The sequence below is a fragment of the Ailuropoda melanoleuca genome, chromosome 6, assembly GCF_002007445.2.
Source record: "Ailuropoda melanoleuca isolate Jingjing chromosome 6, ASM200744v2, whole genome shotgun sequence".
NCBI classification, from domain to species: domain Eukaryota; kingdom Metazoa; phylum Chordata; class Mammalia; order Carnivora; family Ursidae; genus Ailuropoda; species Ailuropoda melanoleuca.
The window spans coordinates 114,533,102-114,547,027 of NC_048223.1; the positions used below are offsets into that span (position 1 = coordinate 114,533,102).

The 13,926-nt window shown below is 34.9% G+C and overlaps 1 protein-coding gene across 1 annotated transcript in view; it reads left to right on the forward strand.

The window, feature by feature from the left end:
* ATRNL1 (attractin like 1) overlaps positions 1-13,926 on the forward strand; it is a 723,131-nt gene that overhangs the window by 114,421 nt on the left and 594,784 nt on the right. Inside the window, exon 9 of the mRNA XM_034663626.1 lies at positions 4,386-4,540. Within this exon, the coding sequence (XP_034519517.1) occupies positions 4,386-4,540 (155 nt within the window). The remainder of the gene's footprint in view (positions 1-4,385; positions 4,541-13,926) is intronic.

Below are 13,926 nucleotides of genomic sequence, written 5' to 3' on the forward strand. Positions count from 1 at the left end.
TAATACTATATATATTTATATTTATATTACATTTTCTTTATTCATTCATCTATTGACGGACACTTAAGTTGTTTCCATATCTTGGCTACTATGAATAATGCTTCAGTGAACATGAAAGTGAAGATATATTTTTGACATACTGTTCATTTCCTTTGGACATATACCCAGAAGTGGGATTGCTGAATAATAGTATGATAGCTCTTGGTAGTTCTATTTTTAATTTTTTGAGTAGGCTCTATACTGTTTTCCAAATTGATTGTACCAATTTATTTTCCTACCAACAGTGTACAAGGGTTCCTTTTACTCCACATCCTTAGCAACACTTGTTATTTCTTGTCTTTTCGATTTTAGACATTCTAACAGGTATGAGGTGATATTTCATTTTGGTTTATTTGCATTTCCCTGATGATTAGGGATGTTGAGCACTTTTTCATTTACCTGATGGCAGTCTGTATGTCTTCTTTGGAAAAATACCTATTCACATCATCTGTCCATTGTTTAATTGGATTGTTCTTTTTTTAATTGAGTTTTGTGAGTTTTTATAGATTTTGGATATTTTCTCCATTCTGCAAAGCTAGGTCCAGTGCTGAGGGCCTCCCATTTTTTTTCCCTTGGGCAGTGCCTGAAGTGTTCAGGGTTGGGTAACTTCTACTAATGTAACAGAGTTGACCCAGCTATCTGTGTGTGCTCATGAACCATCTCCCAAAGCTCCAGTGTGCTACATGGGGGAGGGATTTATGGATTGCTGGGGGGCATATTTGTGCTATTTGGAGTAAGTGTGCAGGTGATGTATCCTATGAAGTTCATGGGTGGGCCTCTTGATAGAGTTCATGAGGTAGTTAGTAGAAATGTTGAGTCTTTGTTGAGTTCTGTGCCCTAGCTGCTGTGAGCACCCTTTTTCTTCCTCTGCCAATCTTCTTATCTTTCTGGATCGTGTAAGAAAGAAGCGGTCCTTTTGGGCATAATCCTACTTGGCTGTGGAAGCCAGATACAGACTATGCTCTCACTTCCCCCAGAGGAGTAATTGTAGGTTGAAGGGGTTTCTGTTTTGGAGTGAGTGGTGTTGCCTAGGGGAAGAGGTGATGTGGTAATGTGATATTGTTCTTCTTACCCTCCTTGCCCTTCCTGTTCTTGGAATTTTTGCTCCAAGTGGTCCTGGGACTTCTGGGCTCCTATAAAGTTACTCTCATCTATCCATAGTTGATAAAATCTGTTTCTGTGGGAGGATGAGGTCAGAAAACTCTTATTCCATCATCATATGTCACTCTCTGTATTTTGACTTTTTTTTTTCATTCAGCACTTTGCATATGTCATTTCACTGCATTTTGGCCTTTATTGTTTCTAATGTGAAGTCAGCTGTTTGTCCTATTGGACTTCTCTTGTATGCAAAAAATCATCTTCCTCTTGCTGCTTTTAAGATTTTCTCTTTCTCCATGGTCTTCAACATTTTTACTATTTTATGTCTGAATGTGGTTCTTTCTGTGTTTTTTCTTCCTTGGAGTTCATTGAGCTATTTGGATGTGTATATTAATATTTTTCATCAAATTTAGGATGTTGTCAGACATTATTTCTTGACAATTTTCTACCGCTTTCCCCTCTGCACTAGTATTCTTAGTAAGTGTATGTTGTTGCTGTTAATGGTGTTCCACATTTCTTACAGGCCCTGTTCATTTTCTTCTCTTATTCTTCAGATCGCAGAATCTCTATTCTTCTATCTTCTACTTCATTGATTTTTTTTTCTTCTGCTTGCTGAAATTTACTATTAGACTTATGTCGTAAACTTAAAAATTTCAATTCTTACACTTTTGAATTCTGGATTTTCTTTTTTTTGGTAATTTCTGTGCCTTTTGTATTTGATAAAACATTGTCATATTTTCTGTCTTTAAACCTGTTTTCTTTAAGACTGAACATTTATAATAGCTGCTTTGAAGTCTTTTTTGCTTAATCTGATATGTGGGGTCTCTCAAAGGCAATTCTGTTGCCTGCTTTTTTCCCTGTTTATGGGTTACTTTTTCCTATTTCGTTGCATGCCATAATTTCCCCTGAGCAGTAGACATTTTAGATAACACTGTAGCAACTCTGGATCCTGGTTTTTCCTCCTTTTCTGGAACTGTTGTAATTTTATTTATTTCGTGACTTTGCTGAACTGATTTAGTGAAGTCGTTTTCTTCCTCCAGTATATCTTCTGATGTTGCTCCTCGAAGGAAGCAGCCTAGGGATGCACAAAATCACCCCTGGATGATGGTAGTTTTAGCAGGGCTGACTTTTTCCTCTGATCTCTCTGGTAAGCTATCTGACTTTGTATCAACCACATGCTAGCCACCACTAATGCCTGAGTGATTACTATATTATTCTCAGCAATGCTCTGGGGCATAAATTGCTCCTTAGTCTGTTTGAATTCAATTTCAACCCTTTTTCAGGAGTAGTCTTTGAGGCCAGTTTTAGAAATTCTGACTCTAGTCGGGCTCTCATTTGCTATCTTTTCCCCTGTTTTTCTCTGGTGTACTCCTCTCTGTTCTATGTTTTAGCTGATTGTTCTCAGGGAATTGCCAACTGTTTCTTAAAAGCTTAGACTGGAAACCTCCATTTTTTTTAAAGAGTGCCCTTAAGGCATGAAGTTTCCCACCTTTTGTTACAAAAAAGCTTAGTCGCCATGGGAGATCTGTGGCGCTCTCTTTTTCTTAGCCTGAGTCTCCCTGGTGTGGGGTGGCGTGAGAGTCTCAGCCATGACTTTGGAATTGTAGGTAGGGTTAGTAGCCTGTTCCTCCTGGAGTGATGCCACTGTGTTCTGTGCAGGCAGTAGATGGGGACGGTGGCCTTTGCTCTTAGCTTGCATAGAACTTCTGTCCTGTGACTGATGCGGGGTGAAGATTTGCTGGCCCTCTTAGCCTACTAGGTCTGAGTGTATAGCTTATACTCCATGAATGGGGGCTAGGTAGAGGATGAACATTCAGACCTCTCATGCTTTCTCGTGGAATAGAGCTTTTGTCACCCAGAGCTGTGGGTCATGAGAAGTGTTGGCTGTCTGCTTTTCCTAATTAGGTATCAGTGGTCTGGACTAGGAGCTGAGGAATAAAGGAGCTCTCAGTTCTTAGCTTTACCCACCTGGGGCTGAACTTCCTCCTTACTGAGCTGGTTGTGTGTGTGTGGTAGAGGCGGGTGCTGATATGGGGAAGGATGGGAGTAGACAGTGGGTTAAATATCATGGACTGCTGCTGTTCCTACTGAAATTTAGTAGACATTCTTGATTAAATATTTATTTGTTGTTGCTCTTACTAAATTTTTCTGAGAACTTAAGTGTCGTTTTTTGTAATTTTTACCAATTATAGTTCTCTCCCTATAGAGTTTGTGGAACTCCTTATCTTGCCATTCTGGAAGTCAGCTCCATATTCTTTAAGCGTTAATTGGTATAGGTTTTTGAAATATATATCTTACTCACTATACTATATGTACTGGGTTTACATTCTGATTCTTTTTTAGTACCAGTGCTTTATTTCGAATACTTATAAAGTATTGATTCATATTGATTCATATTGAGTCATGCAGTTTATTATATATCAGTACATTAAGGTGAAATATAATTGTAAGCATATATTTATAGTACTTTCAGTTAAACTTCAGTTAATCGAAAACATATTAATTTGATGTTTCTCAAAAATGCACTGTGATTTTACACAATATGGATCTATCTCAAAAATAATCTTGAGCAAAAGAATGTACATACAAATGAATACAAGCTATATGTGATTCTATTTCATAAAGTACAACAACAACAATACAAATAGAACAAACAGTCCTAAAATTGGTATGAAAGCACAAAAGAATCAGAACAGTGGTAATCTTTTAAAAATATATCTCAGTACTGTTAACTTAGTTGTGTTTATCTTGTGAAAATTCATTGAATTTTAGACTTATGTGCATTTTTATGTATGTTATATTTAAATAAAAACTTACATAGTGTATTATGGGAGCCATATGAATTATTAGTTTTAACTGAATGTAGTTCAGAGTAAATTTATTATATTTCAACTTTCTATTTACTTTTGTATTTAAAATTGATGTTACTCTGGTCCTCTAGTTTTAAGAACACTTGTTTCCTACTTTTATAAATGAAATAAAAGTTCAAATATAAATTATTATAAAATCATGAACAATTGTGTTTAATATTGTATTTCCTTAAAACATTTTAAGATACTGTGAATCTCAAATATTTTAAAAATATTGAAATTCAGAGGCCATTTCTGACTTGTTAAAAAAAATAAAGCATGTTATTTTCACAATTTGAAGGAAAATTCTATATGCAAGTTAGACCCTTTATATAATATATATAAAATCAGGGAGGTCTTTTTATCCTTTGTAATACATTTCTAAATTTTATCCTGTAGGACTATTTTGAAAGAAAGTGGGTTTGCCAGATACCTTCATTCAGCTGTTCTTATCAATGGAGCTATGCTTATTTTTGGAGGAAATACCCATAATGACACTTCCTTGAGTAACGGTGCAAAATGTTTTTCTGCCGATTTCCTGGCATATGACATAGGTATGTATCTGTTAGGATTGTACAAAGTAGGAAATATCAGAAATTTGTCATGTAGAGATTCTCAGATACATTAATTGACAGCATGTGTATATGTCATTTTAGAGATAAATTCAGTGACAGATTATGAATGGAATTCTCTCTGATTTCAGCACAATAGTGGTATAGGGCCAGGAGAACAGATATTCTAGGTTTGAGCATCCTTTTTGAAGGCTTCTCTATGTTGTATCCCTATTGTGAGCACTTTATCAGTCTGTTGTGTTGCCATATTCGTTTTGATAATAGGTAGATATGGAGCACTGTCAAATTATGTAAATTACAGATAATAGGAATGCAAGCATTGTAGCGTTTGTGGGTATGAGCAAAGATGTATTTAAATTAAACACAGATGTAGTTGCTTGGTGTAGGAAGATGACACAAGTAAAGAAAGGAGTATAGAGACAGTACAGCTAAAGAAATAAGATTTGGGGACAAAATGGAAACCCAGAACATATCTAAGAATAGAAGTACCTGAATAAGAATATTTTCCAGAGAATCAAAAATACAGTGCATTTATACAGTTTGCTTAATTTCAATTATGCCATCTATAGTCCTATACATTTCTAAATATTAAATGAATGTATTTTTTGAAATAGTAAATTTAGCTACCCAGTGGACTATTATAGTGAAAATATTTCTTCTTTTGGGTCATTTTATAGATGAAGCCTACTTGATATTTAAAATATATTTAATAGTAGTTCAGAGCACTTTTAATTGATGTTGTAAAGTAATATGACAATCTTAAGCTATTATGAAACTTCCTGATAAATAAAAATAGCAGAAACCAAAGCATAACACATTTAATGGATTCAAGAGGTATACTTTTGCTCTTAAACATCATAAAGGCACATAGTCTACTTTGAAAAATTATTTCAAGTGGTGGAATATAAAGAAAATTATGCCTGTTAATGAGAACTTTGGTTTTTATACCATTGTAATTTGGAAGAAAATTCCTAGTGATAAAATTAAGCGTCCTTTTTCACTCTAAACTGTGAGTATCTGCCTATAATTAATCACTAAAAAAAATCCATTGCCGTTAGGATTTTTAGATACTAAATAATTAAATCTTTAACTTTTTGAATTAATAATTTGAAGTGATAATTCATTATCAGAATTGGATTGTCTTGGCTTATAAATTAGCGCTGAGATCCTGAAAAATGAGTTAAATGACATACTGAATCTAGGCTCCTTTTTATGATCTGTCATTGCCAGGGTGAGGCTGTCAACATACATTTTTGCCTGTGGTGATGAGACAGTAAGCTTAGTTCTCTGGAGGTAGATGAAGGGATTTTGTTTTGTTTTGTTTTTCTTTTATGAATAAAAATCCTAGAAAAGTGTAGAATTTGTTGTAATTGTTAGAAGATCTTTCAGAAGATTCGTCAAGGAGTTTCTACCTACTCTCTATACTTTAATGAAGAAGTTAATGTTGAGCTATTTCGTAGCTAACATATTGGGAAATTATTTTTATTCCTTCCATATTGTTCAAGATTATTTTCTTTTAGGGTTTATGTATCAAGAAAGCTTACCCATGTGAAAAATATTAGAGGTATTAGTTTGAGAGAGAGAGAATGTTGAGCTATTTCGTAGCTAACATATTGGGAAATTATTTTTATTCCTTCCATATTGTTTCAAGATTATTTTCTTTTAGGGTTTATGTATCAAGAAAGCTTACCCATGTGAAAAATATTAGAGGTATTAGTTTGAGAGAGAGAGATCAGATTATCATTATTCTAATTACTATTTGTTAAGTGTTTCTCAGGATTAGATAGTTTGCTAAGGGCTTTATACACAATATTTTAACCTTTCTAATAATTTTGTAACAAGGTGTTAATAAACTCATTTTCAGAATATTAAGCCCAAAACCATGCAGGTGGTAAGTGGTACATCTAGCTTTTGTAACTCCTAGAACTTGTGGTAGTCTTTCCACTTGAGTACCACATGCTGCTGTTTGTTTGGGTCCATTTTATGTTCTTAATTTTGCAACAAATTATCAGATACTTATGTTTAATAATGTTTCTTAATTCTGTGGAAATATAGAAGCAAATATCAGTTTCATTTTTCAAGCAAATTGTTCAGATGGGAGAAAGAATAACATTTTAAACAGTTTTACACTTAAACATAACATTAACAATTAACAACAAAACATTAACAATATTAACAAAATCATAAAGCAACCCTATAATTCAACATAGGATAAAAGTGTTCTGTTTTAGCTCTTTTGATTATTTTTGTGCAGTTCCCAATAAAGCTCTCCCCCCAAATCTGTTTTTATTCTCTTGAGTTTGTGGCATCAAATGTTGGAATATTTTCCTGGGAAATGTATTTTTTATCTTTCAGAAAATGTCTTCCTAAATAATTGTTTTTATTATGGAGTATATTTTTGGGGAATAAAATACAACCATTGCCTAGTGAACCAACTGGAAAATAGATCTGTTTTGAAAAAAAGGTCATCTTGCTAATTTTTCTCTTTAGTACATTACCCTTGGACTTTTATGGCATATTTAACTGGAGTGCACCTGGGGAGTTAGCTGAGTGCTTTGTGTTTTATGATGTTTAAATAAATAGAAATATTTGTGCCGATACTAATTTTTCATTGCTCTAAAAAGTACTATTTCAATCTTATTGCTGTAGTAAATTTTACGTAGTGAATATTGTTAATCTTTGAGGATATAACCTTGCCTTCATAGTTCTCATTGTTATATTATAGATGATAGATGTGGAAGGCACATGCCAGTGATTTTTTAACATGGCTGTACCTTGGCATCCCCTTTGAAGGTTGTAGGGAAAAAAACTTAGATCTGTATAAACTGATTCTTTTAGATTAGGCACTGGGCATCTATATTTTAAAAAAGTAACTCAAGTGCAATTGGTAATAGACCCAGGGTTGGAGAATGAGACTGAAATCAACTATCACGTATAGAATGATATATTACTTAATGTTCTTGTCTGTAAATATAGCTTGAAATCAGATAATTTTGTGGGTTTTTTTTTTTTTGTTAGTGGTTAGTGGATTTTGTTAGTGGTATTATTTTATTTTTGTTATTGTTAGTGGTATTATTATTGCTTTCAGAAAGCCACCATGACGCATTATTCAAGATTAAAATGATCTTCGTGGTAAGGATAACCTTCTGCTAAAGATGTAATAGAAAAACATGCCTCATATACATCTCATGTTATTAGACATTTATACTTTGAAACTGGCTGTGCGAAGTACACATTGTCATAAAAGTTTTCTAGGGTTAGAAGGAATAAAGGTATCAGGTAGTTTGTTAGTTTTTCACATCTCTAAAGTGTCACTAGGTAGTTTGAGGATTTCAGCATTTACAAATGACAGATTGTCGTGAATTGAAACATACCTTAAGATTTAACTGAAGTTTAAGACAATATTTCAGAATCATCAAATGAAGAGCTGTTACAAGAATTTTTGGTAGACCTAACATAGAATTATGATGCTTTTAATTACAAATGGTAGTCGTTATTCTCCAGTAAGAAAATTTTCCCAATGGTTAAGGGGATGTATAGAATTCTGAACAAAGTGGTTAAGAGGATGTATAGAATTCTGAACAAGATGAAGGACAACTCAGAGATACAGTGATCATGTATTTTTTTATTCAAAAAGATAGTAAAAACATGGAAGTGTGATTTCCTGAGATAGATTAGAGTAGGGAGTAGGATTTATATTATAAATATATCTTGCAGAAAGCAGATACATTGAAACTGAAGCTGAAACTTCATATCAAAATAATAAGAGTTTTAAAAAATTTATTATTTTATTTTTTTCAAGATTTATTTATTTGAGAGCAAGAGAGCGAGAGAGAGCACTCAAGCAGGAGGAGGAGCAGAAGGAGAGAATCTCAAGCAGACCCCTCCCCCAAGTGTGGAGCCCCACCTGAGGCTCGACCCCAGGACCTTGAGATCATGACCTGAGCCAGAATCAAGAGTTGGCACTTAATCAATTGAGCCACCCAGGCACCCCTATTTTATTTTTTTTTTAAGTGAGCTCTACATCCAATGTGGAGTTTGAACTCACAACCCTGAGAGCATGTGAGCAAGCCAGGTGCTCTAATAGTAAGAGTTTTTAAAATAAATTTCTTGAACGTGACAGTTTTACTTACAACATTAATTTCTTAGTAGGGGATTGTTTAAGAACAAACTCAGTAAACAAAACTTATTAAGTAATTTCATATTTTTAGAAGCAATATTTTAATTGGTAATGTGTGGTAATATATATAGTTAACCACACAGTTCAAACACAGTGAAGTTATAGTTCACTATGCCATTAAAAATTACTTGACTAGTTTATGAAGCATAGCATGCATGTTTTTGTACACCCCTGTAGAGTGTGTGTGTGTGTGTGTGTGTGTGGTATGTAGATGGATACAATTTTATAAGGTATATAATTTCATTAAAAATCATATTTAAACTAAAACATCTAATTATTTAATTTTTTGAACACCCCAGCAAAATTATAAAAATTCCAACCTATTTGCTCTTCATGTTTATAATTATTTTCATTTTGTGGAGGTCATTTTATTGGTTCCTTTCTTTGTTAATATTTCTCTATGCCCTTTGTTAAATTCTTAGGGTTCTTCCTTGATGAAAGCAGCACCGTTGCCTGGTCACCTGAAAGAACCTGTTTGTTTCTCTTTGTCATCAGAAAAACTCTTAGAATTATTCACACATTTTTTCACTGCATTTAGCCAACTACTGTTCTTAGCTTTACTGTATTTTTTGCTCAAGGGGTTCTTTCTATAGTATACTATTATATAGAAGAAATAGTAGCTTCTTCTTTTTAAAAAAGAGGCCAATAAGTAAAGGAAAAAGTGACCTTTCATTTTGAGAAAAGAGAGAACTAGTATTTGTCAAATGTTTCCTGTGGTGCTTGGCACTTAACACATGCTTTATGATATAATGCCTCATAACCTCTAATAACACCTATGTAGTATGTATTATTATATTCATTTATAGGGGAAGAAACTGATTTAGCATGGTTAAACCCAAAGTCACATAGGTCATAACATGGTATATTTAGAATTTGAACCCAAGCCTAAGTTCAAATTTCTTTTGATTCTGCCACTACACTATGATAATGATTTTTCCCTGATTTAACAGGAAAATATTTGAATTATCTTTAATTGGGGAAAGGGCATATGATATTTGTTAATATAGCAAGTCACTCAAGAAAATTAGTTTTATTAGTAGATTTAGAATTAGTCAGATTTTTAAGGTATATTTGAATTTTATTGTGCCTCCCCTCTACCACAAATTAATCAGAAAATACTGACCTCAAGAGAGAAAATCAAGGAGAAAGAATAATGAACAATAAATCTCTGTTTCTCTTAACAGATCTACGAGCATTTTGAGAGATTGTTTTGAATGCAAAAATTGCTGAATACAGATTCTTGTAATAAAATATAAAACCGAAAGAAAAGTTTTCAAATGTCTTAACAAAACCCCAGGGGAAGAAGGCCGGGGAAAGCAGTCATGAATATAGAATCAAAAATTTAAAATAAATTATTAGCAAATAGAACTCGACAATGTTTCGAAAGTATAATAAACTATGACCAAGTAGGAGTTATTCTAGGAACTCATGTATGATTCATTATCAAGGAATCTATAAATATTTTTATATCAAGACTATGTACAGAAGTCAACAGGAAATATCATTGTATGCTGAAACTATAGAATCATTTCAATTAAGATTAAGAGTTGAATGGTGATGCACACTTTTCCTGGCAGAGAGTAAGAAACTAAATAAATATTCATTGAGTGAATGTCAGGGGACAAAATCCTGAGTGGAGCTGTGGTGAGATGACCTAGGAAAAGTGTGCACCTCTTACAATATTAGGAGAAGATTTGGCCTAGTGGGGGAAGAACTCAGTGAAGCACCATCACTTAAGGGGCAGGTGGAAAAACATTTTGGCAACATCCAGAAATTTGGTTTTCTATTACAAAATATACAAATCATTAATAGAAGATTTTCTTTATTTCCATCTAGTTTTGAGTCTTATATATACAATCTGTGTGTTCCCCTTAATAATATGAATACTGACTGATTTTTGAACTGGCATTTCAAGTGGATTATTAAAAGGATCTTTAAAATATGTCCTTAAAGCAGTAAGATACATATTTTCATTAAAATATGAATATTTATAGAAAAATTAGCCAATGAGTATGCATTATTTTATGTACCATTGATAAAAAAAAACAGTCTCTAAATTTCAGCATAAGTTCTTAGTGTAATTACGTGGCCCTTCATAGGTAGTTCTGGCAGCACAGTATTCTGACTGCTGAAATTTGGATTTGAGAGAATGGTAACTAATTTCTTGATCTTATGTGTATTGAGTGTATGGTTTGTAAATTAATATTTAGTACCTTGCAGTATAAGAGTTTTTTAAAATCTATATTTCAGAGAGTGTATTTTAGGTTGGTTGTTAGTCCTGTGTGGTTTTTCTATTGTCATGAATGGTATTTTTGTCAGTTTCACGACATCAATAGGCCATGTGGGTTTTGCTCTGATTTGTGTAGCGTTGAACTGTTTGTTAAGTGATAATGACCTGAGTGCTCTGGAAATACATTGTCGTCTTGGCAAGAAATACAATTAAAAAATTGTAATCAGATTAATGATATAACAGGCTTTGTAATGTAATAATGGGAGTAGACTATACGTAAACAAATTATATTAATTTAATATTGAGCTTTAAGGCATTTGATAATGTCTACATGTTATAAGAAAACCAGTCTGTGTTTTATAATGAATCCTGATCAAGAATGTGAAAATTCAGCAACAGAATTTATCTAGCCCAACCTTCTGTTTTATAGTTATTGAAGAAACTGGAAGGGATAAATAGAAAGCCTATTTGTAATGACTGCTTTTACCTTTTTTTTCTCATTCTGTTGAAAAATCCTGGCATGTTGGGCAAATATCAGCAAGCATCAAAAAGTGTCTATATCTGCAAAAGTTGCTTATCTCAACAAGATTTTCATAAGCTTGCAAGTTAAATTCTGTTCTTCCTAAACAGTTTTTTTTTCAATTTTATTGATTTATTTGAGAGAGAGCATAAGAATGGGGAGGAGCAGAGGGAGAAGGAGGAGCAGTCTCCCTGCTAACCAGGGAGCCCAATGTGGGGCTTGATCCTGGGATCATGACCTGAGTCAAAGGCAGAAGCTTAACCATCTGAACCACCCGGCATCACGTTTTCTAAACAGTTTTATGAATGAAAACAATTTGTCAGCAATTTTAAGAAACTGCAGAGGAAACTCACATTTATTATATTGTATCAGTCAATACAGGTTAGGTTATATCGTGGCAACAGACAATCCTGCTACAGTCTGGGTTCTCTGGAAAGTGAATTCTGAGACTGAGTTTAGTGTTTGGGGTACTTATTGGGTCATTGGGATAAACAGCTGTGAAAAGGAGGTGGCAGAAACAGGATTGGGCAGAGGGAAAAGTCAAGTACACTTTAATAGCTGCAGCCAATCCCAGGGGATCACTGGAGTTGAAATGTCCATCAGAGTTGTCCTTTGTTAGGATGAAACAGCCAGGCCTTGATTAGTCACTGTATGAGAGTCACTCCTAGGTGGGTGGGAACTTGGGTGAGGAAGCTCTGTGTATGTAGTTAAAGCAGTCTCCACAGGGGCTGGTGGCTGAATGATGTTTAGTGACAGCAATCCTAGCAGCAGGGGCAACAGGTTCTTTCTGAAGGTGTATTTAGGTAGTGCATGTCCATGTTCATCACAATTCATTCTTCGAACTACTCAGTCCACTTCAAATACATTTGTCAAAAGATCCTCTAGGATTCCAGTGGCCCATTCTTCCTGGGGGAAACCTAGATTATTGGTTTGGCTTCTGCAGCTGGTCTCAGGGCCACAACTGATATTCATCTTGTCCCCCCTCTATTATTCTTTCTAAATATCCCTTACTCTCAATTGGAACCTCTTCTGATCTCTGTGACTTACCTGGTGGCATAATCCAGACCCTTGCCCTTAGGTATTTGAGCCTCTGGTCATCATGTACCTCCTGATCTGGGTATTGAACTTGCGCATTTACCATCACCCTTGGCAAGAGGATACCAAGGGACACTTAAGTGGATCATCTGTGTACCAAGCACATTCCCTTGCCCTTATTTTGTAATAGTAGTCCTACCCCCTTCGATGGTCAGGGCCAGTTATCCCTGCCAAGATGGTGACTCCTTTTTTGCCTGCTTGCTGGTACCTTTACAGAAGGAGCCTGAAGTGCCTTTAGTTCAGTGGGGCATTGCTATGGCCCCTACCAGAGTATTTCCCCTTTGGGGTATAAGATCTCTAATCTTGCAGAGCCCAGATTTCTGGGATAAGAAGTACAAATTACTCAACTGTATCACTGAAAGTGAGGCCACTAAGAGTGGCTTTTACTCCTTGGTTCCTGGACTTTTATATTCTTTCTATTGGGGACAGAGCACCCCAATTTAACAAACTGAGGGCTTTAGAGGGGATCGGTGGGGGATCGGGATAGGCTGGTGATGGGAATTAAGGAGGGCACGTATTGCATGGTGCACTGGGTGTTACATGCAAGTAATGAATCATGGAACTTTACATCAAAAACTTGGGATGTACTCTATGGTGACTAACATAACATAATAAAAAATTTTTATAAAAAAAATAAAGTTGCTGAATTCCAAGGTGTGTCCTGCATCCTGGTGTTTCATTAGTGCCTATCCAAAGGTCTATCATGTTGTGTGTTACGGGATCCAGTGGATCCCATGGTTATTGGCTCATTCCTGTACTTCATTTGCTGTAGTGTGTCTTCTGATTACATAGGATCCCATAGGATCGGACACTTCATGATTTCTAAGGCAGTCATACTGGTTAAGACCCTGTGGTTGGGAAAATCAAACTGATACTCAGAGTATGTATCTATTCTTGTCTTAATGGATTGTTGGTTAGATTAGGTTGGAAGGGGTCCAGTTGTAGTCAACTTGCCACTAAGTGTATATTTGGTGTCTTTGGGGAATGGTTTAATCAAGGGACCAGAGCTGATATCTTGCTGGCAGGCTGGACAATTACCGGTAACAGTAGCTAGATCAGCTTTGTTTGGAGGAGCCCATGCCGCTGCATTCCTAGATGACTTCCATCTCTTTATCATGGCTAGTTTGTTCATGTTCTCGTTGTGCTAGCACTGAGGTGTCTATAATAGTGATTAACTGATGTTAGCTGTTTTAGTTGTTTGCTTATTGTTTACTGTCTCTTCCATGTTAGATGCTTTCTGATGTCTTTAATTTGTGTCACAAAGGTCTTTATATTTTCTGCTCATTCAAATATATCCACCCACATCTCTCTATCCCAGGCCCTCCTTGTTTCTGATCTTCCAA